Here is a 23,379-nt window from a genome sequence, read left to right as displayed (position 1 = left end):
TCCAAAAGGCAAATGAAAAGGAAACTCAATGTAAAACATTTGAGCCAGAGACAAAGGCATATACCTATTTTCTTTCTAGATAAATGGATTGCATGCCCTCTTAATCACACTTCCCTTGTGTATTTTTTTCTTCCTTCTACTTCCCTTCCCTTTTTGATTCACTCATTTATAATTCTAGCCATGATACCCCCCCTTTTTTAGTTAATAGGGAAGCCAAGAAGTGGAAAATCTCACATAAAGCAGATTCCATTGTCCTTTCTGTCTTTCCCTATAGGGAAGTCCAACTGGGAGTGAGTCATCTGAAAAACAGAAAATTGATATGGGAGGCATATTATTAATTACCTGAGTGCCAACTATATGCTAAGCACTCTCCTAATCCAGGGTTTTCGAGATTTAACTTTGCCAGTTATCCTTAAATATATACATGTTGCTGTTCCTGCTTTTTACAATTAAACTAGACAATGTTGGAAAGGACCTTAGGAGGCCCACATTTTACAGATAAAGACTGAGGTCCAAAGAGAAACAGTGGCTCGTGCATACCGTTTAACAGCTTGGACGGATTTACTTTCCTAGCCTCAGGGAAGACACCCAAGCCTTGGGATGAAATACAGATTGAGAAGATGTTTGATCACTGCAGCCCATTAGGGCTGGGCTGCAGCCCATTAACCCAAATGAGAAAAGCTCTGGCTTCCCTGGGCATCCTCTGAGCCTAAGGTAGGAAACCTCCTAAGACAGCCTCTTTCCTCCTCTGGTCAAGGGAGCTTTTCCTCATTTGTTTACGGAAGGCCTTGCACTGCTGGTGAGGTCAGGGTTGGGTTCAGTCCTGAAATGAGCCAGTTAACTCCCCCAGATCCCAAGGTGTGGGGTGCAGGAGCCCATACCTAGCCCTGTGGGCTTCTGTCCTGCACCATCTCCGTCAAAGACATCATGGCAGAATGCCATCCCACCAGCAACATGAAGGGAGCATCATCTTTGACTTGGACCCAGAGGCCCTTCGTTCCTGGGACACGGACTCTTAATAACCTGGGAAGTAAGTAATTTGACAACCTCATTTTTTTAAAGGGCAATATAAACCAAGAGATGCGGTTAACGTGGGCTTTTATTGCAAATCCAGCTAGAAATAGGAGAGAAGAGTGTCAATTTGGAATTTTAATGAATCAAAAACACCTTCTAGTGAAAACAAAAGTGTCCATTTTTTCTGGGAGGCAAAATTTATTGTATTTATTGTAAGGAAAACACTGCCTGTGTTTCAATGATTGGGGGGACAAAAAGAAAAAAAATTCTTGGCCATAAATTGTTTCTGTCTGTAGAATTAAACAATATCTATACTCAAGAAACTGAAGATGAAAACACAACAAAAACACAACAATCTTTTTATTTATGTAAATCAGGTCAACACTGGACAATAAACCAATTTCTACCCATTACCATAACAGCTTGTCTATAAAGAACGGAAAAATTCAGATAGGATTCTACCTAGGGTCAAGCGGTTTGTTTTTTTTTTTAACCACCCATTCACAGAGGTATAGATTCACAGATAAATAATCCCAAACTACCTGCTCACCATATTTACACATTCCCATTAAATTAAGCATAAATAAATATATACAAACTTAACATGGATACCCTCCAGAGCTCTTCTCCTGAAGAGTCAATAGATTGATATTTCTCGATTGTTGTCAAAAACAATGTTAGTGAATTAGAGACCAACTCAACAGAGGAGTCGATTTTGGCATTTCAAGAATAGTGTTCATTCTACTTTTTAAAAGAAAACAAAACGAATTTTGTTATTTTTTTTTAACCTGATCATTTAACATACATCAGCACAGGAGGGGAAACACTGTTTGGGCTCTTGAGGCAACATCAGATGGTTTAAGGTTAATTCCTTTCCACAGAATGTATTACGCATACAGGATATCAAATGTGAGGACAAACTCCCTATAAACACTAAGTAGGGACGAGTTGCCCTTTTAAGTAAGGCTTTGTACCGGAGGAACAGTGTGTAGATAAGTTTGGGGTATTTCAGGTTTTCCATTCGACCGAAGTTTTCATAGGATATAAAATAGTTGCTTGAGAAAAAGTGGTTTCCTTGGCCAAAGAAAATAAAACAGCCAGGTCTTTGAAAGGTTCTTCAGTTCTTTATGTAGGGCTGGAGAAAGCTAAGGATGTGGTGCCAGGGAGAAGGAAAAAAGAAAGCGAGCTAACTAGGGGAGAATCCTCACCCAGAACAGCCCTTTTCTTCTCTCTTTGCTTCCAGGAGAGCCACAATACGTGCAAGAGGAGGCAGGACTGGACAAAGAATGGTCAGGAGACCTTTAGAACCTCCAAAGGAACTTGCAGAGAGGAAAGTGTGAGGGCAGCGCTGCCACGTCCTGACTCTTGCTTTCTACCTTTAGCTCTTTTGGTTTGGGACCGGGCACTTAGGAGTGGGCACGCGGCTTGGATACAGTGTCTTAAGAGTGCAGGGGTGGGGTGGGGGGAGAGCTGCAACTCACCTGTTTAGTTTGGAAACGAGACTCAAAGGGGCTTGCTTTAAAACGTTTCCCTTGACTTAAAAGGCAAACTCTTGAGTTAATCCCACTGTTTATTGATTTATGGGCCCAAGGAAACCAAATCTTTTAATAACTCAATTATCAGATAAACGTAGCAGGCCTGGCTAACGAAAGCAAGGGGGCGGGGGTCGTACAGGAAAGGAGAAGTGGGGGAGGGAGAGGGGGCAGGGGGTTCTCTCCACGTTGCGTGGAGGCGGGGTGCGGGGGAGAGATGCTAAGCGCTCTGCTCAGCCCGGGCGCCAAAGGAACGCCCGGAGGAGGGCGAAGGGCGACGAAGGAGCCTGCGTAGCCCAGTAAGACAATTCCTACCCCATCACCCGCCTTTGGGAGCCTGAGGGTGGAGAGATTTCGTACCGGCAAAGGCGGGGGAAGCTTCCGATCCCCTGGACATTTCTAGGCCACTCGCCCTCAGGAAGCACGCGCCCGGGGCGGCCGCTGGCAGCAAGGGGCTCGGGCAGCGCTGAGACCCCTCCCGCCTGCAGCCCGCGGGGCGCCGCCCCATTACCTACTGGAGCACCGTGCTTTCTCGGTCGCCTTAGCCCTTAGGGTGAGACCGAGAGCGGGAAGGGCCCGCGCGGCCCGCGGCCCCTCCAGCGGCTGATTCTATGTCCTCAACACGACTGGGCGCGAGTGGCCCCCACGCTCTCGGGACCTGCACAGTAAGAGCAAGGCGCGTCCATCGCGTCTCTCGCACGTCACACGCGTGGGGCGCGTTGCCCTGCAAGGAAAGGAGACGATGGTTTTCAGTGCGGTTTCTCCCGGCCTTTGGCAATCAGAATACGTCTAATGCAAGCGGCCAGGCCCTCGGACAGAGGCGCAGGCTTCTGAGCTGGGAAGAGATGGAGTGTCTACACGCTCCCTGAGGTCTAGTTCCCGGCCTTTGCACTCCTGTCATCTATGGCTGAGCCCTGAACACCCAGAGGCCCCCAAAGAAGCTGACGTGGATGGGCTGGGGTCTGACATCAGCCATTGCTTGGGCCCTCCTGGTGGTCTGAAACCAGCTCCCTAACTCAGCCCCCCCATAAAAATGTCAGTGCAAAACTCAGCAGGTTCCTAAATCCGACCCTCTAACCTCCCTCCTCCCCAGGCCAAGGCCCATGGGGCAGCAGACCTGAGAGTCCCCGTGGGTCCTAACTGTAAATCCTGCAGAACAAACCTCTGGATCTTTATATTCAAGGGATGCTGCAAAGGTCCTAATGCCTACTTTGTTTAAAGAGATGCGTTCATGCACACTCTATTTAGAGACCTAGGTCATCCACTCCTTCGCCCCTGGGGATTTCCCACTGCTTTGGGGATGGTGGGAACAATGGGTTTCAGATCTTATTTCAAGATAATGCTCAGGTGAAGCCCAAGAAAGGAGCAGGGCTGCCAGAAGTGAGAGATATTAAATGTATGAAACTTTATCCACTGGGAATAGTCCCATTGTATCCAGACAGTACCATTCAAAGCTGAAATACATCTCCTTTCACTTTGCATTATTTTACCATTATTGCCAAAAACAAGTGCACGTCTGGGAGGGGAAAAAACGCCTCATTCATAAAGCATCTTGTAAGAAAGCAGTTGTTGCTGAAACACGGGAGCTTGCACCACCCCCCTCCCCGCGACCACTCGACCACTAGCAAAGCTGCTGCTCTCCCCACAATCACCAAGGAGCCCAAGGAAATGGAATCCGCTTTAAAGGCAAGGCAATAATGTTAAAATACTGGGCTCCAAGAACACTTACTCCTCTCCCCTAACATTCATTTAGCAGCTCCCCACTTCCCCGGAATTCTGTGTTGAGGTATCTGTTAGCAACTAGACTCAAAGCTGCTTCAATCTCTTATTGGCCACTTTCTAAATTATTCCCTTTGAGCTTCTTTAAAGAAGTGCACCTGCAGAATTCTGACACACAGGCTGTGATTAAAAAGGGATCGGAATTTTTTTTTTCTCTGTACCTTATAGATTGTGTAGGAAGCCCAAGTCCTCTTTGAAGAAGCTCATAAACCATGCGGGCAAAGCTTTGGAAAACAGAAGAGAATGAAATGGTACATACCCCTCCGAAGGAATTACATACTAATCAACGTATTCATATTGTGTTTGGGTTTTACTATTGTTCTTAAAATCGGTAGATGACACATATGATAACAAATGCAAGATGCTCTGTAGGCAGATGCTGGCAAGGCTGGGAACTAGTAACGTTTCAGAAAAGAACTGATGAGGAGTCTGAATCAACTTATTGGTCCGGATTTTCCTCGGCCGGGCCGCGGGAGCCTCTCCTCGGCCAGCCGGCCCGAGAGCTGCAGCCACCGCCTGCGTCCCCGCGGGCCTCCCGCCCCGCCCGCCCTCGCCCTCCCTAATTAAGCAAACGGCCCGGAGTTGGGCCCCCTTGAGTTAAGGACACAGGGCGGGGCGGGGGCGGGGTCACCAAGGGGACCACAACAGCGCACCAGAGGGCTAACCACACGCCTTTTCATCCCGGAAGATTCCCGTGACAGCCGGAGGGAGGGAGGGCAACGTAGAAAAAGGGTGGCTGGGAGAGGGGCGAGGTGAGGTGGAAGGGCGGGGACTGCCAGAGAGTTTCCTAAAAATATATTAAAAATTTAAAAAGTTCGTGCGTCTCAGTCAACCAGCTCTCAAAGCACTGACACCGACACGGTTTCTCCGATTTTCTTCCAATAAGTTAGAGTTTTCTCACGTTTAGTCTTATGTTTATTTTCCAAAGGGAAAAAAAATCATGGTTTTCTTTTTATTACCAGTATTACTAAGCTCGAAAGAACCGAAGTGGAAAATCCGGACGGTTGTCTCCAAGTGTATCTTGAAATAGACACTGAGAACCGATACTGTTGCTCCGTGGTACGCCTCAAGTTTTTTTTTTTTAAGTTATTTAGCTTTGTTTTTTTTTTTAACTTTGATTGTATGTGTATTCTACCTAATATAATTCTTCCAAAGCCAATCCAATATTTTTAGAGCTAAAATTAAATTTTTTTTCTGTTTTCCTTTTGTATTTAAAACATTTTTCCTTTTTTTTTTTTTTTTAATTTTTCATTTCCTGTGTTTCTCCTCCTTGTCGCCAGTTTTACTACCTGGGCCTTCCCCAGACGTGTGCCTGTTAGTGGTGGTGTTGTTCAAGAACATCTTGTCCATGCCTTTGAGCGCCTCGGTGAGATAGTTCTGCAGGGCCGTGAGCGCGGCGCAAATGGCGGGGGCGCCGAAGCCGTGCGTGATGAGGCTGAAGTGCGTGAGGCAGCTCTGGATCCCCGGCTCCAGGATGGGGCTGGGCCGGCTGTTTCCGATCGGCGTCCGGTCCTGAGCAAGCAGATCTGTAAATTCTTTACAAAGTTGCCTGCAAAGGGGCGGGAGAGGAACAACAACAATAAGAAAGCAAAACAACAACAACAACGACAACAAAAACCACCCTCAGTGTCGTTGTCATTGACATTCTAAAGGAGACGCTCACAAGAGCCCAGGGGCGCCCAGTCACGGGAGAGCCGGAGAGCGAGGCTAATGTGGGCGATTCCGCTCTGTTTCCTTTCCCAGCGTTCTCCCTTCTAGAGCAGCTGGGACTGGAAGGAAAGCGGGGGTGGGGATTTTAGGCACCCCTTCCATCCCAAAGCCTGGCCTCTCCCCCCGCCCCCTGCCCGTCTTTCCCCCTTCATTCCAGGACTGCATAAACCTCGCTTTGGGAAATGTGCTATAGGCTTTAGCGTTTGATTTGCAATCTTCAGTAACTTTTAGCTCTTACCTGACAGTTCCTCTAAAAGCCCTTTCCCCCTCCTCTCCCCTGCCTCTCCAACCTCTTGGTGATCAGACTCAAAAAGCCAGGAAGGAGTTAGGGCCCTGGGCCACAAGCCTGTCCCTGGCACAGAAGCAGATTGCTGGAGCCTTGCGTGGCCCAGGGCAAGCAACTGTTTATTCCAGGAGAGAATGCCGATTCCATTCAAAGCAGAAAGCTGTTTACCTGCAGCATGTGAGAAGGGAAGTATTCCCACCACCACCACCCCTTTTTCCCTTTCTTTTAAAGTACAGGCTACTGAAGATCTTTGTACAACAATATTGTTGTCCATATAAAAGGATTCCCACATTGTTTAAATAAAACCTAAAGGTAGATGGTTAAGACTCCAGGGAGGGTAGATTTTTATCGTTGAAGGTTTTTATTTCAAGGCACTGACAATTTAGAGGAATCTCCCAGCCTTAGAAATCCTGCGTGCCTAACTATGGACTAAACTTATTTGAGAAAATTTTAATATAGAAGGTGGACAAAAGGATTTTAGCCCTGAAGGTCCAGTGGCTTGGTTCACCTTGTGGTCAGAGGTATGGCATCCCAAAGGTCATAGCCTTTCACAGGCTGGCAGACTTCTGCCAGCCTGCCTCCACCTGGTCTCCAGGGTGGTGAGAAAAGAAAAACTACAGAACGCCAATCACAGGCCTCCCTGGGAGAGTCTGACACTTGGTGACACCTGGCCTGGCCAACAGGTGAATAGGGCAGATACCTGGAGGCCCACATCAGTGACCCTGGGGCACCTTTTCCCAGGGGATTACTCCCGGGAGGAGAAATGGCCAAATTAGATGGGGAATACCTCCTCCCCAACCTGCAGCAGCCAGAAAAGGTGTTTGGTTTTAAGGCTGATGGGTAGAGGACACTACCAGGAATCCTCTCACTACTCGTTTCTCTGTTCGAAATGCATACATACATCCTCCCAACCAGGAAGACACGGGTAACAGTTCTGACCTAAATAGGGCAGTTCTTAAGTCAGACATACCTCAGGATCATCTGTGGGGTTCAGATACACACATCCAGGCCTCCACCCTCACTGATTCCCACTCAGGGAGCCTGGGGCTAGGTCCACAAATAATTATCTTGAAAATGCTCCCCAGCTGATTCTGATACTCCCCCCAGGTTAAGAAGTGCTGGCCTTAAGAGAAGCCACAAGCACTCCTTAGGGAAACCACAGAGTTGTTTGTGGAATCCTGTCATCTAATTTAGCCACTTTAGTTTTATTTTTTCCCCAAAGTACCTTTACTCTTTTATAAAGCACCAACAGTTCCCCTGCCACTAGCCACCAGGGCAAGGGGTAAGAGGGCGATTTACTGATAAAGATCTATTATATTGCTAGTTGGTACATCAGAGGAAAGCCTTCTAAAACGACGGTGGGTGCCAGGTTTTGATCGTTGGAAGAGATGGTTAAAGGCTTTCCTGAAGTTTGTACTCATTACCAAAGTGCCAAAAAGGAAATGCTGAACTGAGGAGAACAAATGCTTAGAGTCAAACATTTTAAATCTTCAAAGCCCAAACCAGGGTCTGTAAGCAATTAAAGTTCTGGGACATTAATATTTTTTGACCCTGCGGAAAGGGGCAATCAAATTCCAATCACGTCTCAAAAACATCTGGACAAATTTGAGCAAATGATTTTTCAGCCTTCCATATATTTCTTTAAATTACGCTGTCAACGGAACAAACCGCGTCCTCCAGCACTAAATAAATGAGCGCCGCTGTTTGGGCCGCGCCTGCGAGAGAAACGTGCTGGCGCACGCAGCGCCGCCCACTGCAGGCCTGAGCCGGCCATAAAACACCAGCAATATGACATCGAAGCCAAAGACAGGAGTAAATCAAATAAATAGAAAACCCACTGTAAAAGTTCAAATGAGCTCTAGACCTAAATTTAGCCAGAGATTTACTATTTTCCCCTCTGGAGTTGTAGTAAATTTTACGTCTGTGGAAGATGCCAAACAGCAACGTTGGAAAGAGAGTAATTAGAGCTGCGGGTAGAGATGGGTGAACGTGGGTGACATATAGACACCCTGAGCGAGCACGCGTGGCTGTGTGGATAAGACAGGGAGATGCGGACCCCACGGAGAGATATGCATCCAGGGATGCCGGAAAGAACTGGAACAGGGACCCAACCGGAAAAGGTCTGCCTGCCATCCCCAGGGTTGGGGATGTGAATTGTAAAAAGCCTGGATTCGGATTAATAATGCCATCCCTCTCAGAAACTAGGAAATAGAGAAAACACACAAATACGAAGCCCATAATCAACGCTGAGGGGTGGGTGCGGAGGGGGGCGGAGATGGGAGGGTTCCCTAGCCAGCCATCCACGGGCTTTCCACCACTGAGCTGCTTCCCTGCCCCACCGAGGAAGTCTGCGCTGCCGCTCCCACCGCCTCCTCCCAAGCGAGGCGGCTCCGCAGGTTGGGAGTCTGGGATGAGGACCACGAGTCCAGGACACTCACTTGGTGGCCAGCAGCATATTCTTCCGGGAGTGCAGGTCACTGGGGTCCGTGTGCTGCCGGTTCAAATACTCAGAAACAGCTTTGGCGGGAAACTCCGTTTCGCAAATGTACCCAAAATCCCGAGCTAAGTGAACAGCCTCTCCTGAAAAGACAACCGCAGAGGAAATAATCAGCACCCAGTCCCTGACCATCCCAAGGGCAGGAGGCGTTCCCTGGTCAATTCTGTTATTATTTACAAAAGAGGCCAACTGTTAAGGGTTAATAGCAAAGATGAGACAGATGCCCAAACTAAACATGGTTCTCAGACCATAATTGACGTTGATGGAACAAACTTTGTTCCTGCCGCTCTTTCCAGCCTCTCCCTGATCATCCTTCCAGCCAAGTCCTAGCTAGACATCCCCTGAACAGCTTCAGGTCTCCCACACCCCATGCTTTGTCTTAAGGGAAAGATGGGCAGGCATTCAGGAACCACCTCACAATTGCACGATAGACAGTGAGCTGGATTGTCAAGCCAGATTCCCTTTCTTTTTTAAAGCATCTGTTACACCTGCTTTAAATAAAATTTAAAAGTCTTCCTATCTTTTGTATCTTCCTATAATAACTAATATATACAAATATAGATCCCTGTGTGTCTATGTCCACATATATTAAAGAATATGTAAATCGTATATGGATCCGTTTCTATCTGGCAATGAAATATTTAATCTCCTTGTCAGTTTCCTGCCAGTTAGGTTTCAGGTTTCTCCTCTTCAGAGGTTCCTGCCATCATTCTCTTACTTAAGGACTTTCTACTGCACAAAGGTGACACAGCAGCTATAGAAAACCTGGACAGCTGAAAGATTCCTTAACTTATGTGGAAGCCCCTTTCGAATAAAGCATTATTGCCCTTTAAAGCACACACTTCAGGGTTCAAGGGAAGATCCCGACATGAAAAAGAGATATGTTGAATTATCCCATAGCTACGTTATTTTAAGGAGCATGACTTACTTTTAATCATCATTAGCATAGTAACCAAAGACTTCAGGTACAGTGCTTACAACAACTCATAACACTGAAAAACTGCCAAATGAATATTGGCATTTCAGTGCGTTTTCCAGTTTCCTTCCTTTTCCACCTAAATCCGTCTTGGGCTGAAATTACTTTGACTGCTTTTCAAAATGAAGATTGTGATATTAGCAATGCCTTAAAGGGCAAAAAGTAAAACCCCCAGGCTAAAAGTCAACCACTAATAAACGTGGTCTAGAAATTTAGTGACCGCTGTCCCTGGGGGTAAGTTTGGGCCAGGCAACTTTGCCTTAAAGATAGCAAAGTGCATTGCCTGTAAATGTGATGACTTTATGGTCGCTGCCTAAATATTCTAAGATCCCCTCCTCTAAAAACTAACTCCCCACAGGAGTGTCATAATATCACATCCATAAAAATAGAAGAAAAAACCAAGACCTACATGTTAGACTCTAGAGAAAATTCTACAACTTCCTCCATTAGGTCCATCTGGCTCTATTTCCTATCCCTTCCACATCCCACAGATTCAAATGCAGATCCTCTTGTTCTAGACTGTGGAGAAGATCCTGTTTATTACATACCATAAATATCATCCGCAATCCCAAAATGATGAGCAAATTAGAGTGTGTTTGTTATAAGTATGGGCCTTTAAATTCACAGCTGAAGATCATACACGACTCCGCTCCATGTTTCCTCACTCCCCACCCCATATTTTTCCTAGGTCACTGATCTTATAAAGCTGTATTTCAATAACAATAAGTCCCAGGTAATCAGCAGGAGATAGGGGCCCTGAGAGTGACACGAGTTTTAAAATAACCATTAGAGGTCATGAATGCAATAATAGTTTCATAAATCGACTGTGTTTTCTACTACTGACGACTCAGAGGTAAAATCTGGGAAGGAGAAGGGGTATAGAATGCATTGCTTCTTACAGAGTTACTGTTGCAGGAGTTCATACAGAGGGTGTTTCAGGCACCATGTCCTGCACCTGGCGGCAGAGACGACCCCTACACTGGCTTGGAGACTAGACCTGAGCACTCTCCAGAGCTCAGGGACCCTTGCATTGTCCCTTGGCCTCTGGACAATTGCCGCTCCCTCTAAGTAAAAGGACCTTTGAACTTCTCTCAAGCAATCGCTTGACATCCAACTCAAAAGGGCACAACAATTGCAATGATTTCCAGTTAATCATAAAACATGTAAAATGTCAGCCTTCAGCCGACAGTTAAGCTCCACCACTTCGTGAAATGGCCAAACGTCTTGCTTACCTTCCACCAGGGAGGTGAGTAACGTGACATTTGCTGCCTTGCGCCTGCCCGCGGGTAAATTCAAACCGATTTTTTCTAGCCTTTCTCGCAAAGATCTCCCCCCATTTTTCGATTTGGCTCTGAAATTGCAAGAATTAACATTCTGATTAACCTCAGAGTGTTCCTGAAACAAAGTTTAGACTTAGCAATCTAAAGCCCAGTGGAGCTTGAAGAGGTTTTAACTTGAGGTTAGCACTTTTTTTTTCTTCCTTTTGGTTATTTGCTGATAGTTTGCTGAGGTTTGCTTAATTTCTGCAATACAGAGCATAAAAAAAAATTGAGTCGTTTACTTTTTTTATCTGGTGAGAAAAAAAAAAAGATACCAGATGGGAATAATTAGGGTGTAGGTTGTCGGTCCAGAGAAGGTAGAAGTTGCACATTCACAAGCCCAGCTCTTTCCTTGTCATGGAGCCAGTGAGGTGAGCAGAAACCGGGCAAGTACAACCTTGCCAAAAAAAGGGAAAGAACTGTGTGGTCCAGAAAGGAGAAGGCTTGGCCTGAAACAGATGGGCTTTGAGAGGAAGAGGTCAAGAGTTGCTATAAAATGGAATTGGGTTAAAGGGGGAAGGACACTAATGACGATGGTAATCATAATAACACTAAAACTAGCATCAGAGAGAGTTTAGTTATGGGATAAGCACTTTATATTGATTACCTCACTTAATCGCATAGTAAGTTTCATATACCCACCATCAATGCCCAGGGGTGACTGAAAGAAACTTCCACATTGTGGGGCTCAAAGGACTCAGTTGAAAACTGAACTACAAAGTAGACCAGAGCAAAAGGACTCAAAGTGAGAAAAGTCTGTGGGTCACACCCTTACTGCTTCCCAACGACCCTCCTTTATGTGCTAAGGTCTGAGCAAAACTACAAGAAATAAACAGTTACTCTGACCTCTCTTGCTGTACTGTTCACCCAGCCACTTTTAGGAAAGAAAGGGACTTTCAACCCCCAAGATAGGCTAACTTGAAAAATTCATCTCATGCAATGTCACTTGCATATCAGGGACACTAACCAAAGGGTTCAGGCGTTAGCAGGGACTTTGGGGGAGGCGTTGAATCTTAAGATAAAAGCCACCTCCTTCCCCAGTTTCCACAAGGAGTCTATAAGATTGTCTTTCTCCAATATCGGAGAGCATATGAATGGCCCCAAGGAATAATTGTCAATACTTCTAAAGTGGTGTCATTGTTATTACTGGTGGTAGTACTGAAGAAAGGAAGTCACACAAGTCTAGAACAGAGCTTTACAAACTGCGAGGCACAATGCATTAGTGGGACTGGACCAACTTAGTCGGCTGCCAAGTGCACTTTCAAACAAAGTAGAGATCAGAGTACATTGCAGGTGCGAAAGGGGTTGCTCCATGAAACTCCTGTTTTAGGTAAGTTTAGGTTGTGGGTCCCATTCAAGGTAGAGAATGCCCCGAAGGGTCCTGGGGATGGGAAGAGGGGCGCCAGGTGCCGGGCAGTGAAAGTGGAAGGTTCCCAGCCCTCAAGGTGAGCGGAAGGGCGAGGCGGAGCGTACGGGGGCGCGCGGAGCCCTTGGCGGCAGCTGCACGCACTTAGGGATCCGGTTGCTAGGCAACCGCGCAGTATCAAAAGTGGTCGATACGGGGGGTTACCTTCTGAGGACGCCGCCGAGGAGAGACGCATTGAGGCATTCGGGGGGCGACAGCCGTCTCTGAACTTCCCCCACAGTTACTTTGTATTTTGAAGTTGAACTGAGCAGAGACAAACGGCCGGGGACCGAGCAAAACACCTCACCGGTGTTGACAGACATGCCTCCCAGGAAGCCATCCTTATTCATCATCAGAGAAGTCACAGATTTGGGAGGAACCGGAACTAGAGAGGGAGAAAAAAAAAATGCCATAAAGGTGACCGGGTTTCGATCCTGGTGACCGGCCGATAGAATGTGTCGCTGAGTGCGCAGGGGCGAGGCCACAGGGCAGGAGCCAAGCGGAAAGCTGCAGGAGGAAGTGTTTGTTCCCGTGGTTCTGCGGTGCGTTCAGAGCACTGTGTACAAACAAATGCAAAAGCCATCACTCCTCTGGAAACTTACCCCATGCGTGTGGACATGTGAGAGTCGCTTGCCACTGTCCCGCTCACTACACAAACCAAGAAAAACAAGCAACCGAGAGTTTGGATTGTGCTGTGAAACCTGGCAAATTCGATTCCATCACGTGCTGGCTGTGTGACCTTAAACATCTCACTAAACTTCTCTGAATCTTAGTGTCCTGATCTGTCTCCTGATAATCACATTTGGTGCTGAAGCCTGAAGGTGATCACCCCCATCAATGATATAAAATAGTAATACCAATGGTCTTTATGGGAACCCTTCCCTCCTCTCCTATTGGACACAAATCTATGGTCATCACTGGCAAGGATCAGGAGGGTGGGCATCATCTGTCACCCTGCCCAAGAACAGCCAAGTAATAATACCATTAAACAGGGAAGTTGGGCCCCAAAGAGCTGCTCATTTCTCTACAGTGGATCCCATTCTTTCCAACATCCTAACAACAGATTCGTTTAGAAATGAACCCAAATGCTCCTCTCCAGCGAAAGCAATTCTGCGGTGACATGAATTTTGTTTACAAATTAATGTAAAGCACCGGCTGGTGATTGTTTGGAGCAGTTATGATTTACAACAGGTGCCCTGATCAATCAACCAATCACTCTAATTCATGTGAGCAGCGGTCTTGCCTTGCCCCAGTTGTTTCATTTCGGCAAGTAATTGATAACAAACCGCACTCAAGGTATGTTTTATGCGGAAGTTAATAAGAGCTGACAGCTGGTTGCCACTGCTACCCAGCCGCATTCAGTCTCTTCAGCCTGTATTTCTGTTTAATTGTGTTTCAGTGTCATCTGCACCTCAGGAAGAGGCGGGGCTTGATAGAACCAGAGGCTGGCAATGAGCTGGGAATGAGGAACAGTGAAAGGTCAGCCTCCCAGTTCGCTGACAGTCTCCTTCCCTTGGACTTCTACACTGCTGATGCCCATTTTTCTTCTGTAGGCTCTAGAAGCCACTGGGCAGGCAACATCCCCTCCTGGCTTGCCCTACACCTTAGCTACTTCCATTGGGGTCTGAAGCCCCTCAAGCACTATTTGGTGATCACCAGTCCAGGGGATTTATGTAATGTTTCTGGCGTGAAAAAGGATGCTTCCATTCCCCCTCTTTAATAAAGACTCTGTCTCATTCTATAACTCTAGGAAGAGAAAGATATGCTCTTTCTACCATCTGGAGCCTAGAACCCCACACACCAAATAAGTTATATAACCTCCCTTGTCTAGAACAGACTAACCACCCTGAGGGTTCTTGAAACAGCTTATTCTCTCTACCACAGATCCTAGCACTCAGACCTCCATGATTATTTAGAGACTCCTAAAAGCCAGGTAGGTCCCAGATCTTTTATTCACTATGAATTGCATTTGGCCCTTTACAAACACCTGCAGAAAGGGCCTTCTGAGGAGAGTGGATGGGAAGACTGAAGCATTCCCTTTTTCTACTTCTTAGTAGACATTTTGGGATTTCTGGATCTGTCTACAGAGTCTGTCTCAGGGCAGATGAATGATGTGAGGTACCAGAGTGACTCTTCTGCCCTGTCACGGTGGTGGTGGGGAGTTACAGAGGGGGCTTTCTTATTTCTGATTCTCCTGATCATAGTGTCATCAGTGAAGTGCTTCTCATCTGAGAGTGAACCAATGCAAACTTGAAGTGCATTAATTAAATTTGGGTAAAATACGGATTTAAGTGACTTACTTAAAAAAACAGTGATTGGGGTGGGAACACCCTGACATTTAATTATCTTGCACAATATCCACATCTATTTTAATATGTCTTCTTTTTCACTGCAGTCCTGATTTCTATATTTCGGATTCATATTCAAGCACTATAAGCAAATAATATATAATCATGGTAACCCTGGAAAAACTTTTCCCCAAAATATAGACAGCCCTTTGTAGTTTTAACATGGTATGAACTACAGAAATAAAATGTATAAAAAAATCTCATCTTTGATATTCAGCAACATTTTAAAATGTAAACACTATTTAGAAAGAATATTTTAATGGCTTGCCCTACACCTTAGCACCAAGCTGAAAATAGTAAGTTCAGTTCCTATTTCCCGGACTGGATAACTGAGTATCTCCTGAGAACTGGAATTCTACCTGCTTTTCACAGTCCCAGGCGCCAAATCTCTTGAAAACCTAGGTCTATAGAGACATTCTATAACCTGCCCTCTAATTTCACCATTGTTAATTGCCTGATTTACCAGACAAGAGCAATTTCCTTTGGGGAATGTGTATCGCTCCCTCCCAAGGGCTGTACGTTTTTGCATATACATTATCGCCTAAACATCACCCACTCAGTCAGCTCCCCTCAGCATTCTGCTGTCTAGGGGGAGGGGGAAGAGGAGGGTGGCGTTGTTTTTTCCCCTCAAAGACCAAGACTATTAGAGCAGAGGTGCTTCAGGTTATATTTCTATTTTCTAATTTAAGTATCAATCTTGTTTGCACCCTCTACTCTCCCGTCCTCAGGTTCTAAACCTCTCTCCCACCTGGGCCTTTGCACTGGTCCCCTAAACTAGACTTTACATATTTCTTGTCCCTGCGCTTTTCTAAGTCCATCCTACCGTTAGCATCTACCTTCCCCACCACTGTCACACATGCTTTCCTCAGCTGATTAACCCCATATTTTATCCTCTTTGTCTTTTCCCTTCTGCTTTCCTCCAGCTTATCAATAAACCCAGGGAGTAACAGGGCCCGGTTGATTTGTTAGTAATTATGAGTGCACTGCCCTGCTCACGGAACCCAGAGATGACTAAGATAGGTTTAAAGCGACAGCAGGAAATGGTAAGGAAATGGAGCATAGCAAAACTCAGCGTGAAGCTTTCAGTTCTTTACATGTTTACAATTTTCTGTGCATACATTAAAACTGAGAGGTTTTTTTTTCTTCTTCAGTTCTCAGTTGGATAGCATGGCCAACTTCTGGACGTAACACCTCCCAAATTTGCTCCCCTCTCTTTAAACTTGCATTATATGGAAGGAAAAGACAAAAAGGTTTAAAAACTGATCAATATTTCATTACAAGGACTGGAGTTTTATTTAAGAGAGAGGAAGGAAAACTGGAGAAAATCTTATTCATTAGTGGACTCTACAGAGCCCAAGTGTTAATAAGTTAGCTCTTCATCTTTACTCTTTAAACTTAAGTATGAAATCACAGCTTTGAGATCTTTGTGTTTGACTGGAGGCAGGTCCTCTGTGGGTCTGACCTGCTGGTGGGAGAGAAGGAAGAAATGAACCCATCTAATAGATTGAAGCATAAGTCCCTCTGTAATGTACCTGGACTTAGATGTGGAAACTACACCAGGAAGCCACAAGAGGTAGAGCATTGCTTGAAATAATTACTTCTTACCAGCAGATCACCGCTTTCCTCATACTTGCATTGTTTCTCATCTACCTGTTGGCTAAATGTTATTCCACGTGTATGTAAGAGCATGGGTATAAATGTGACCACTGAAATCCTGGAAAGAAAAATAAAAGGATTCCCACAGAGAAAGCTGGAACTTAAAAAAAAAAAAAAAGTCCAGTGTTGTCATCCTTTGGGGGCAAAGCCTTCAAGAGGCTGAGTTAGGTCCCATCACTTACTCGGTGTGTGGGACCTTGAGAAAATAATTTGTCTTCTCTCTGTCTCAGTTTCCACACTGGGGGGTGGGGATGGGAGTTGGAGAAGAGTGTCTAACCTTTCCAGCTTTGAAATTCTATGAACTCTGATTACTCCCTGGGTGGCTGGAAACTGAGAGTCTCTAGTTGAATAAATACCAATTGGGATCCAAGTCAGCTCTGGAAATGTGAACCTCTCCATTTGAGAGGAAACTCATACCCTTCTCAAAGGCTCCAACAGATTCTGGGAGCTTTCACCTCCTAGGCCAGAAGGAGGAATCCCAACAGAACCCCTTGTAATTGAAATTGGCAATTTCCATATCTCCCCCCACCCAGAGAAAATCCACACCAATCAAAGTGCTTATGTGGGGAAGGGGCCAGACTAACGGGGAAAAAAGTGGGAGAGAACAGGAGGTTGGACTGAAACGAACCAAACAGGATATCCCCAAGACCAATGAAAATGCCCCACAGTCACAACATTTGGACCTTGGACTCCAGCCACTCTGGCCTTTCCAAGAAATCCCAGCATCTTTTCTGCTACCTAAGGTGTCAAGCCGATTGCATCTTGGCCTCTAATTGCACCAAAAACTTTTTCTGAAAGCCTAGGTGAGCCTCCTTTAGGTTAGGCTGTCGGATGGTGGCAGTGATCATTTACGTGAGCTGGGCACCACCCTGTCCCCTCCCAGCCCAGATTCCTAATCTTAATGGAACTGAGAGTTAAGAATGATTTTTTAATGTCTCGTTGGATTTTTAGACTGTTAATGCACCGAATCCTTCTCATTATTACTTTATTGATTGCTCGTGGACCAGCCCCCTTCAAATCGTATTAACCACCCTCTGCCGGTTTAGATTAGGAGAGTTTAAAAAGCACCTTTCATTACTCCCCCCACTCCTGCCATGGAGTTGAGACTCGCTGGCTTAATGGGAGCTCTAATGGGGCAGCTAAGAGGAGAGGGGCCCCCGTCCCTGCCGACTGCATTAATAGCTCAAAGGGGGCCAATACAGAAAATTAGCCGTAAACGAGCTCTGGAGATCTTCAAATGAAAGAGCCATTTATCACGCTGGCTACCTCCACTCCACTCGTTTGCTCTCTCTACTGGGAACAACTCATTTCCTCTTAACTAAATTACTTCAGAAATGTCAGCTAAGCCCAGATAGCAAACATAACAAGAGAGCTCACCTACAATCTATGGGGTGATATCAACACGGGTGAAAATGGGACTGGTTAAATTTTAGGAGGGAGACCTTCCATAATTAGAGAGAGAGACACACACACAGAGACATATATCCTGTATGTCTAAGTCTTCCGCCTCAATACATCACACAGAAGCAGAGACATCGAAACCTGGGCCAGTTGCTGCCTTTTTTAGTAATAAGGCAGAATTTTTTAAATCTCTCTAAAAGCCCATTAGAAAACAAATAAAGCAACCTAGTCCCTTGCCAGTTGTTGAAATTTAGAATATTTAGTTCAGGAAACGTTCTCACCTCCTCTTTTATGAAATTAATCTCTGGGAGTCATCCCTCATAAATGTGGTGGAGGGGCAAAGACGGGAGACCAGAGGGCAGGGAAGGAGCTAATGAACCCATAACCTTATTTTAAGTGATTCACAGTGATCTAGAAAAGTAAATCAACCACTTATTCCTCTTTTGCCCATGGCTCTCTAAAGATAAAAATATATTAGTATATTTTCATCATGTAATAAAGCAAATACTTGAAATATTAAATAATAGAATTGACCTCACACTTTATATTCATACCACACTCCCTAAATCAATAAAATGACTGGGGTGCCACTTAGACACTTTAAGCTGCACATTTTTAAAAAAGATTCTGGAGGCCATAAAAAGTACTCTGAGTTTCCAGAACAGAACCAGTGACAGTCAGCATTCTCCTCTTCTTATTCCTGGAGATACCCATATACATACGTATTCACATTTCACTGACAAACATATACAAGCCCTGAAACCAAAGCATCCCACATCTAAGAATATTTTCAGCTCCATTTTGTTAGGTAAGCTAAGTTCCAAATATTTTTATTGGCCTGGCTGTTAAGAACATTTCTGATTGGTCATCAGTTGGGCATGCCCTACAGCCAGCCCCAACGCTGTTTCTAGGATACAGAACCCTGAGCTAAGGGGTTCTAGCTTTCCATGAAAAGGGACGGGAAACTAAAACAGAAAAGAAACCAAGAAAGCCAATGACGAAGCGCCTCTCCTCCTCCCCATACCCACCTCCCATCAACCAGCAATTAACCAGAAGAGAAGACCCAGGAGGAAATGGTGAAAGTGAGCTGTCAGCGCAGTTGCAAATCAAAGCACGAGCCTGAGTGTCCCAGCAAACCCAAACCCCGGCATTAAAAACCCAAATGATACTATCTAAAGAAGAGCAGGAGAGATGTTTGGAGCAACACTTAAAATAGTTTTGCCCCAAACCCTAGTAGTCTTCTTGGGGATATTACGTTCCAAAGCCAAATGGCATCATTTCAGGGACAGCTTCCGCCTCCCACCTCCCACCTCTCAAAGCGACTTTTTCTGCTTTTGTGAGAGAAGAAAATTGAGGACACCTCACCCTGTTTGGAATCCTTCCTTCACAACCCTCCTATTCTACCGGCTTGATTCCGCATTACTTTCTGAAGCACCTTTTTCTCTTTTAATTGTTTTTGTGAATGTCCTCTGGCTCAAAGGAATCAGAAGAGACTGCAGCTAGGGATTGTTGACACCAAACAGAAGGACAGGCCTTGTCCAGCATCGATAAGAAAGAGTTACAGTAGTTAAAATTGTAGCTCCAAATACCAGTTCTTGTGATCATTAAAGATTGCACTGTTTACACATTCAAACGCCTAAATTTGTGGCATGTGAGTGACATTGGGGCCTTTCGGCAGGCAGCCATCCTAATCGCCAGGCATTCTCTCAGTGACTGTCAGAGAAGAGGGGGGAAAAATTAAGCAGCTGCAATACGCCCGAAATGAGTTATTGTAATTACATTTAATTAGTTTAATTAGTTAATTATTTTGCTTACAGCTGTACAAGAGACTGCAAACATTTGTTAATATCACATGCCCTTTAACAGTATGGGGTGATTCCACAGTCACACTAAATCATGAATGCATATGTAGGAAGATTGAGAAATGTGCGGAGCCCGGCGCAGCTTCTCGGGAAGAGCATATTTAGCAACACATTTGGCACAATTTTAAAAAATCTGAAGAAACAACTCATAAAACACAGAGAACTAGGAACAAAATTACCACCCCAAAAATCAAATACAAAGGCCAAGAGAGAAGGAGCTACCCCTAATGGCATAGGGTTTTTAGCTCAACAAACTCCAGTTATCAATGAAATAATTATAGCATATTTTTGAAAGCAGTGTCTCCCAGCCAGTTCCATACATGATGGTAGTTCAATTATTTACAATGTATCCAGAATTGCTAGCGAAGGTACTGTGAGAAAAATGGCAATAGTTTCTGTTCCTCTGTCTCTCTCATCCGGGTTTCTCCCTGCGGTCCCCCACCCCCATTCCTTCTTCCCAACAGGCATTTTCATCCAGATAGTCGCTGTGCTATGATTGTGAACAAACATTTGTGTCTTATAAAATAATGAAATCCTTCAAAGTGAAAACTCATCATAAAGACATGAACGCAGAGGAAACTTTTCTTACTTTGCGGGGGGAAGAATCCATACCTTTTTTTATGACAGACTGGTCCAATAGATTCATGCCGCTGTTATTGGCATCTTCAACTGACTGTGAATATAAAAACATCACTATTCAAATCGACTGGATATTAAAGAATCACACTCATAAATCATGTCATTCCAAACTGGAGTTGCTGTTATTTCCATTTATATTAATTCACAAAGGGAGGTTTTATTATTATCATTATTACCTCCAAATGGACACAGAAATGAAATACACCCAAATTATAAATTCTTCCAATGGAAGAAGAGGAAAAAGGAAACTGTGAGAGACATCTGGGATGCAGGATTGGTTTAGTTATTACATTAAACATAGATATTACATAGACACATAAACTTTTATATTATTTGCTCTTATGAGTTGTGAAAATCTAGCAGCACTGAAAGATTTTCACCAATATTAGTCAGAGCAGTTTCTGTTTTCTATGCTATCCCAGTGTATTTAACCCCAGAGTCATTTTACAAATACATAATAGTTTACGTTATAGGATTTTAATTAAAGTCTGAGCAATTTGGAATGGAATGCGAACAGCAACACATAGGAACACGTCTGCAGGCTGTCAGGACCGCACACCCACTGCAGTTCACACACATCCCTGTGCTGGGTGAGCTTCCTGCCGCAGGACAATCGCTTGGGGGGACCTGCACAATCTGCTCCCCTCCCAACCCTGCCACCTCTGCTACCCAGCAAGAAGCACACCTGTTAGAAAGGCAGTAACTACAGACACACCAACACACACACACACACACACACACACACACACACGGAGGATCTCCCAGTCAGCACCTGGGTAATGGCAAAGAACATTCACCTTCCTTGCCATTTTCATCCCAGAGAAGGAAAGTTTCGACCCTAGTTGTTGGCTGCATTTCAGAGGGGAAATAGCTGTTAGAATGATATTCTTACTGTCAGGGTGCACCAGAACAGGGTTCTAGCCATGCATCCCAGGGCATCCAAAGGCAGTAGATTCCCTCCCCCTACTCCCAAGAGAAAATCAATGCTAGGCCTTTCTGCCACGTACAGCTGCTTTCCTTGATCCTTAGGCACCTACGTTTGGACTAATCTGTCACCCACTCTACAAAGGAGTAAAAAGCAAAGGGCTTGTAAGGGGGGTTGTGTTTAGACAGCACTTCCCACCCACTCAAGCTGCGTCCCCAGACAGGGCGTGTGTTCATCACAAGGAAGAGACTGTGTACCCCAAACAAGCAGCACATTAGAAACGAGACGATCTAATCATGGAGGGGTCATGTTCATTTGTTTCTTTTCGTTTTTCGTAGCCACTCTTCTGTTCTCAGAAAGATGGGGGAAATTGTTATTCTCCGTAAGGACCATTTTCCATATTGCAACATGCCATCTCCAACTTAAGAAATAGTACAAAGCTTTAAAAAAAAAGAAAAATGCTTCATGTAACTTGTTCGGAACTCCCAGCAGACCCCACCATGCACACGGGCGCGCACACACATGATTCACGCCTTTTGTGCTCACGTGTCTACAGTGGCGACGTGTCCACGCAGAACAGAAATATTCGCCTGTGTCTGTGGGTGGGCAGACCCGCGATCTCACAGGCCCCGGACCGTGAGCGCCCACACCTCACCCTCACGTCGGTACGTAAATATGTATATACGCCTCATCAGCGACGTGGGGTAGTTGTGGTAGTTAATGAGAAGGCTCTTGTCTGATTTTCTATCTAATTACGGACGCCTGCTGGGTTTTTGTACAGGATATTCACGCAGCATGCTGGCGCTTAATCGTCACAGGGAGGATCGTAAAGATTTAATTAGGACTGCGTGCGGAAGCTCAGAAAAACGACTCCGACTCGTAATTACTAGACTTCTTTAGTTAAAAGTGATACCAGGGGTTGCTTTAAGACACTAGGGTGTGTTTGAGTGTGTGTGTGTGTGTGTGTGTGTGTGTGTGTGTGTAAGGGCTTTGACTTAACATCCTTATATGTTTACACTTAGGTAGTAAAGGTGATGAGAGGTTAGAGAGCAAAGATCGGAAGAAGGAAAGAGGTGTTCACAGCAACTAAACAAGCTCCAAACTAGCTGTCACCTCACGCTCTCTTTCTTTCTGATGCTGTTTTTCTGACTTTTAAACACAGCCGCCCCTCCCCACGTGCGCGCTCACACACACACACACACACACAATGGGTAGAATGTAGCATACCCAGAACCCAAGCAGCGATTTGCTGGCTTAATAGCCCCTGTGAGTAAATTGAAATAGAAATTGACAGGGTTTTATAGTTTCATTTAAAAAATTATTAGAAGCATTTGGTTAATTAGCTCTCCTCATTTGCTTCTCTCACGGTCGGGGCGGTGGCCCCGCGCGTGTGTCTGGGTCACACAACATCTCCCCCCAGCCCTAGGCCAGGTGAGCACCGCTGGGTGTGAGGGCCCCCGGCCTGGCGGCGCCCTGGGATCTGCCTGATCCGCGGCTGGATGGGGGAGGAGGATCCAGCACACACAACAGGCCCTTGAGATGGAACGAGTGACTGGGGTCCAGGCTGAGGCACCCCTGGTCCCTTTTACAGACAGGTGGGGCGCAGCCCACGCGTCCCGTAGCTGCAGGAAACGCGAAACGCCGAAACCGCCATCAGCTCCTGCAACTTCAGCCGCCGTCCCCCACCGCGTTCCAGATTCCTAAGTCAGAAGTGGACCCTCCGGGACTGGACGGAGGAGGCAGAGCCTCTGGATTCGAGGGTCTGGTCCTAGGTCCATCTCTTCCCCTGTCTTTCTTTGTCACCTGCCCCGTGTCACGTCAACCACACCCCGGCCTCAGGACGCCTGTCATCACGGCGGAGACAGAGATCGCCCCAGCCCCTGTAGTTCCCCTCCTGGGACGGGCGCAGAGTGTATCCCCCGCGACCCCTTGCAGTGAGGGTCGACCCGAGAAAGTCCCGCGGGCCTCCCCACCTCGCCAGGCGACCTGCTGGGATGCATCTGGGGAGGAACGGGGAGAGGTGGGGTGGG

At 45.8% G+C, this 23,379-nt stretch overlaps 1 protein-coding gene across 7 annotated transcripts in view; it reads right to left on the bottom strand.

The window, feature by feature from the left end:
- Window positions 1–1,357: 1,357 nt before the first annotated feature.
- TFAP2B (transcription factor AP-2 beta) overlaps window positions 1,358–23,379 on the bottom strand; it is a 32,684-nt gene continuing 10,662 nt past the window's right edge. For 4 of the 7 annotated variants that reach the window (XM_027127475.1, XM_027127476.1, XM_027127478.1 and 1 more), the window contains 6 exons: window positions 20,398–20,458; window positions 12,684–12,903; window positions 11,027–11,145; window positions 8,760–8,901; window positions 5,615–5,874; window positions 1,358–4,549 (listed from right to left, as the gene is read on the bottom strand). In XM_027127475.1, coding sequence (XP_026983276.1) covers window positions 4,488–4,549; window positions 5,615–5,874; window positions 8,760–8,901; window positions 11,027–11,145; window positions 12,684–12,903; window positions 20,398–20,458 — 864 coding nt within the window. In that variant the 3' untranslated portion in view covers window positions 1,358–4,487. Of the gene's footprint in view, window positions 4,550–5,222; window positions 5,875–8,759; window positions 8,902–11,026; window positions 11,146–12,683; window positions 12,904–20,397; window positions 20,459–23,379 lie in introns of those variants that run through there. The other 3 variants (XM_027127477.1, XM_027127479.1, XM_027127473.1) reach the window with 2 other exon arrangements.

Source organism: Aethalodelphis obliquidens, unplaced genomic scaffold (genome assembly GCF_003676395.1).
Source record: "Aethalodelphis obliquidens isolate GAN/ISIS:26980383/991018 unplaced genomic scaffold, ASM367639v1 scaffold31, whole genome shotgun sequence".
Classification (NCBI taxonomy): domain Eukaryota; kingdom Metazoa; phylum Chordata; class Mammalia; order Artiodactyla; family Delphinidae; genus Aethalodelphis; species Aethalodelphis obliquidens.
Note: the sequence above shows the minus strand (reverse complement) of the source record. Positions and strands in the feature narration are given on the sequence as shown.